This window comes from Trichechus manatus, unplaced genomic scaffold (assembly GCF_000243295.1).
Source record: "Trichechus manatus latirostris isolate Lorelei unplaced genomic scaffold, TriManLat1.0 scaffold00208, whole genome shotgun sequence".
In the NCBI taxonomy this organism is placed as follows: domain Eukaryota; kingdom Metazoa; phylum Chordata; class Mammalia; order Sirenia; family Trichechidae; genus Trichechus; species Trichechus manatus.
In genome coordinates this window covers 108,977-114,662 of record NW_004444144.1, presented here as the reverse complement: position 1 = coordinate 114,662, position 5,686 = coordinate 108,977, and the positions used below count along the sequence as shown (strand labels likewise).

Sequence of the window (5,686 nt, the reverse complement as noted above, 5' to 3'; positions counted from 1 at the left end):
CTTCACATTCCTACTTCTTAGCCAAATAGGACCATTTTTTATTCAAGTCACTTACCTGTGCTTTCCCACCTCTGCCAGCAATCTCCCCCACCTTCAAAGAATGAGTGTTCAATGTCATTGTCTTAGGCTGGGTTCTCAAGAGAAGCAAAGCCAGTAAATCATATATATATAGAGAGAGATTTATATCAAGGAAATGGCTCACACGGTTGTAGAGGCTGGAATGTCCCAAATCTGTAGGTCAGGCTGGAGGCTTCTCCTGATTCACATAGCTGCAGGGGCTGGTGAACTCAAGATCAGCAAGTCAGACAGCAGGGCTCTTGCTCACAGGCTGCAAAGACCAACCAATCCCAAGGTAGGCAGGCAAGACCGCAGGTAGGCTGCTGGCTCAAGTCCCAAGAACTGGAGGTCAGACAAACAGGAGCCAGCTGCAGGATACAGAGCGAGCAAAAGCCTGTGAGCCTTGCCAGAGAGTCCATTTATATTTGATGCAGGCCACATCCCCAGGGAAACTCCCTTTCAACTGATGGACTACTTACAGCAGATCCCATCATGGAGGTGATCACATTGTATCAAATCTCATCATGGAAGTGATCACATTATCATATGACTGCCAGACTGCATCATAACTGCCAAACCACTGAGAATCATGGCCCAGCCAAGCTGACACACAACCTTAATGATCACAGTTATGATGCTCTGATATGTGAATTAAGCATGTGTTTTGGGGCACCGATAATGGACAGAGCCTGTGTCTCATTCTAGGTGGTGAAATTATGTCGGGAGTGCCTGCAGAAGCAGGAGCCAGTGTTTTCAGATACCAACCTCTATGTGCTGCGGATGCTGAGCATTGTTTCAGAGGTCCTCTCTTACCTCCAGGCCTTTGAGGAGGCCTCGCACTATGCCAGGAGGATGGTGGATGGCTATATGTAGGTGACGATCCTGGGTCTCAGACAGTCTTTGAAAGTGTGTCTATTTCAGGGATGGCAAACAGATGGCACACATGTTGCCACCCCTCCCTCCTGCACCCACAGCAGGCATCAGTAATCGATCATGGTTCTCTTTATTACTGAGCATTTTTACCATGGTGCTCCAAGTAGTGATAACCAAACGATCAGAGTTGGTACCCGAGAATGAAACCTAGTTGTCATCCTTGGTCTTTCCCAGATCCTTCAGCTCCCGTATCACTTGAGCAGCGCTTTAATTTCCTTAAGGCTAAATCCAGCTTGATTTTAAGTATTTGGAAAGAGTTTTCCCCCTTACCAATCAACACAGGAAGTCCCTTCGTTTTCTACATACTATCTAAAGAAGTAGAGCTTCCATCATAAGGATGCAGCTGCTTCACAGGCTGGTGGGAGGATCAGGTAGACTTAATCAACGAGGTCACTTGATAAGCTGTCAAATGCTATGCAGACATAAGGGCAGTTGGGATTATGCGCTATGATTATTTGCTATGTCCCTACAGGAAGCTCTACCACCCCAACAATGCCCAACTGGGCATGGCCATGATGCGGGCAGGGCTGACCAACTGGCATGCTGGTAACATTGAGGTGGGGCACGGGATGATATGCAAAGCCTACGCCATTCTCCTGGTGACTCATGGACCCTCCCACCCAATCACCAAGGACTTAGAGGCAAGTAGCATCTTGGACCTGGGCTCTCACTACCTGGCTGTGTTCTTGAGGGTGAGAGTTTGACTTCAGGTGGACAGTAGGAAAGCCCATAGAATGCCAGTCAGACAAGAAGGGGACTTAGAAGTGTGCTAGCTCACTTTTCTTTTTTTTAATTAAATTTTTTTTTTATGACTTCTCTTTTTTTTCTTCTTTTTTTTTTTTTACATAATGAGGAACCTGAAGCCCAGGGAAGGGGAGTGATTTGTCCATAGTCATATAGTGAGTTGATGGCAAAGCTGAAACTTGAATCCTGAGTCTGTTGTATGATGATGCCCCAAGCCTGGACTGAGAAGGTCTAAACAATGGTGTGTGTGAGCGTATGTGTGTGCATCCATTTACACTAGAAAGTATTCTGGGCTGTATAGAGTTGGGAGCATTGGCTCTGGAATCATATCACCTGGACTGAGTTCCAGCTTCCCCACTTTCTAGCTGTGTGACTTTGCAAACATTGGCTGTTATGGGCCGCACACTCCTCCTCAATAAATTGGGTTCTAAGCTCAATTAGAACCCAGTGAAATAAATGAAGGTTCTAATTCTAAGCTCATAGTGTTGTGGTGAGGGTTCAATGAATTAACGTTGTAAAGCTGTTAGGACAGTGCCTGGCAAATGGTGTGATCTCAGTAACTGCTGGTTTCCTTTGTGCTTTGAGGGGCTGGTTATCTGAGTGACAGGGCTGTCCTTAGTGTAGTATAGGGAAAGAGGACAGATTTTGGTGTTAGAAAATGTACTGCAAAGTGGCTCTGCCACTTAGGACTTGTGTGACCTTTTACTTTTCTCATCCTCCGTTTCCTTGCCTATAAAGTGGGAATAATCTACTAGCCCCTCAGAATTGATGTGAGGACCAAGTGAAAGGCAGGAAAGTGGAGAAGACTAACTGTGTCTAGTACCTGAAGCTCATCCAAGGCAGAGACTTTGTCTATCATGTTCCCTGCTATGTCTCCAGCCCCTTGAATGGCGCCTGGCCCTTGATAAGCATTTGTGGAATGGACATAGAGAAAGAGGGCTTTCCATGTGTCACTCACTGTAGTCTTCACACCCTCGTCTGTTTCATAGAGGAGAACACTGAGGGCTGAAACGATTAAGTCCCTTTCCTGAGGTCCCACAACCAATATGTGTGGGAGCCAGGGTTCATATCCAGGTTCCCACTTGACAGTTCCTGAGAACACATATTCTCTGCTGAGAGCAGTCTCTCAAGATACCCTCTCAAGGGTCCAACTTACCCTCACAAACACAGAATGGATGAGTGAGTGTCTGTGTCCTTTGAGGGAGGAGAGTTGAATCGAATCTTGGTGACTGGGAGTCATTTACCCCGTTGCCTGTCCTTTTCAAAAGGGTCAAGGTAGGTCAAAGACCAACATGTCCTGGGGACTTGCCACCAATGTTTACAGTGTATCTGTGTCCTACAGGCCATGCGAGTGCAGACAGAGATGGAGCTGCGCATGTTCCGCCAGAACGAGTTCATGTACTACAAGATGCGTGAGGCCGCCCTGAGCAACCAGCCCATGCAGGTCATGGCTGAGCCCAGCAAAGAGCCAGCCCCAGCCCTGTTCCATAAGAAGCAGTGAGGACCTGCCTTGAAGGGGTGTGGCAACATAACTGGGGAACTGGGGAGACTCTGGAGGCAGTGGTCTCTGGAGAGACCCTTGGTGAAGAAGTTGGGGGTAATGCTTAACGTTGTTGCTGTGGGAGCACACTGCCCTATGTTCCCCAGTGTCATTTTGGTTCAATTCAACTCAATTCAATTTCCTTTAACTCTATCCTCCTCTCCCTGCTCCCAGCCTAGAAGTTTTTGTTGGGTTCTGGGCCCTGGAGATAAAGGAAGTCCAAATGCCAATGGGAGGCAAAATGGAAACAGACAATTAAAGCACAGTGTAATAAATGTAACAGTAACTGCCTGGAGAGAGGAGGCACAGAGGAGGGCCTGTGTGTGATGTGCACGTGTGGTGGGTGTGTCACAGAGGACATCCTCCCTGTGATGTGGTTTCTCAGTCTCCTTCACTGGCTGTGTTTCTGTGCGTGCCCCAGTATGTTGGCAGCTCCTGGAGTTGGTTTTGTCCTTGGTTCATTCTTATCTCACTCTACACACACTCTCTAGATGAGCTCAGCCAAGTCCTTGGTTTAATGACCACCTTGAGACTGATGAGTCTCAAATCTGTATTACCCAGCCTTGCTCTTGAATTCTAGCCACATACACCCTCTGATGTTTTGCAGGCAGATCAAACTCAGCATGTCCAAAGGGAAACTCTTTTTTCTTTTCCCCTTCCCCAAAATCTGATCTTCCTTAGCACACCACACAAGAACATCATGACTGGACACCTGACTTCTCCTTTTCTAAGCACTTCCTGATTCCCTACTGCATCTTCTACTTCAGGCAAACCCAGTCTCTCTTGGGTCCCTGAATGAACCATGTTCTGCAGTTCCTCTCTTTGAATTTTGAAACATTCTGTCTAAAATTCCTAAGAGCTGGTCAATTCCTATTCATCCGTCAACACCGAGGTGGGGAATCACGCTTCTGTGAAGCTTTCTTTGAATGGCCGAGATTGAGCTGGCTGCCTATTTAAGTCTCTCATGTCATCCTTAAGCTCCCCATCATAACATTCTTCTCAGCATCGTAGTTGCCTTTTTCCTTGTCTGCCTCTTCTTTCAGACTGAGTTTCTGGAGGTCAGGGACTATATCCCTTTGTTCATCTTTCTATCCTCAGCACCTAGCACAGGTCCTGAAACATAGTTGGTGCTCAGTAAGTTGTATGTTGAATGGTTGGATGAATGAATGAATGAGTTTGCTTATCTAAGAGCAAAAGGGGCCCGAAACTGTGTATTTGGAGTTTTTATGTTAAAGAAGTCCGCAAAGCGCATTAAACCTCTGTGTTTACAAGAAAATAGATGTGGCTTCTTTCTTTCTGACAATTTTTTAAGAGCAGTGTTAACAGAATTTTCTGTGAGGATACAAATGTTTTACATCTTTGCCGTCCAATATAGCAGCCACTCACAAATGTGACTGCTGAGCCTTGAGATGTGGCTAGTATAACCGAGGAACTGAACTTTTAATTTTAGTTAATTTCAGTTTAAATAGCCACTAGTCAAGGGAATCAAATTGGCTACATCTGTGGAAAGAGACAATGGAGAAGCTCAATACCATCAATCAGAATAAGGCCAGGGGCTGACTGTGGAACAGACTATCAATTGCTCATATGCAAGTTGAAGTTGAAGAAAATTAAAACAAGTTCATGAGAACCAAAATACAACCTTGAGTATATTCCACCTGAATTTGGAGACCACCTCAAGAATAGATTTGGCGCATTAAACACTAATGATCAAAGACCAGACGAGTTGTGGGATGACATCAAGGACATCATACATTAAGAGAGCAAGAGGTCGTTAAAAAGACAGGAAAGAAAGAAAAGACCACAATGGATGTCAGAAGAGATTCTGAAACTTGCTCTTGAACATTGAGTAGCTAAAGTGAACAGAAGAAATGATGAAGTAAAAGAGCTGAAAAGAAGATTTCAAAGGGCGACTTGAGAAGACAAAGTATTATAATGACATGTGAAAAGACCTGGAGTTAGAAAACCTAAAGGGAAGAACACACTAGGTATTTCTCAAGCTGAAAGAACTAAAGAAAAAGTTCAAGCCTTGAGTTGCAATAGTGAAGGATTCTATGGGCAAAATATTGAATGACGCAGGCAGCATCAAAAGAAGATGGAAGGAACACAGTCACTGTACCAAAAATAATCGGTCGACTTTCAGTCATTTTAGGAGCTAGCATACGATCAAGAACTGATGGTATTGAAGGAAGAAGTCCAAGCTTTGCTGAAGGAATACGAAAAACAAGGCTCCAGGAATTGACGGAATACCAATTGAAATATTTCGACAAACAAATGCAGCACTGGATGTGCTCACTCATCTACGCCAAGAAATTTGGAAAACAGCTACCTGGCCAACCAACTGGATGAGATCCATATTTGTGCCCATTCCAAAGAGAGGTGATCCAACAGAATGCAGAAACTATTGAACAA

General features: G+C 45.1%; 1 protein-coding gene across 1 annotated transcript in view; it reads left to right on the top strand.

Annotated features, from left to right (window-relative positions):
• Window positions 1–4,778, top strand: part of SMYD1 (SET and MYND domain containing 1) — a 46,654-nt gene extending 41,876 nt beyond the window's left edge. Inside the window, exons 7-9 of the mRNA XM_023742348.1 lie at window positions 763–926; window positions 1,463–1,631; window positions 3,077–4,778. Of these exons, the coding sequence (XP_023598116.1) occupies window positions 763–926; window positions 1,463–1,631; window positions 3,077–3,235 (492 nt within the window). The 3' untranslated portion in view covers window positions 3,236–4,778. The remainder of the gene's footprint in view (window positions 1–762; window positions 927–1,462; window positions 1,632–3,076) is intronic.
• Window positions 4,779–5,686: the final 908 nt, after the last annotated feature.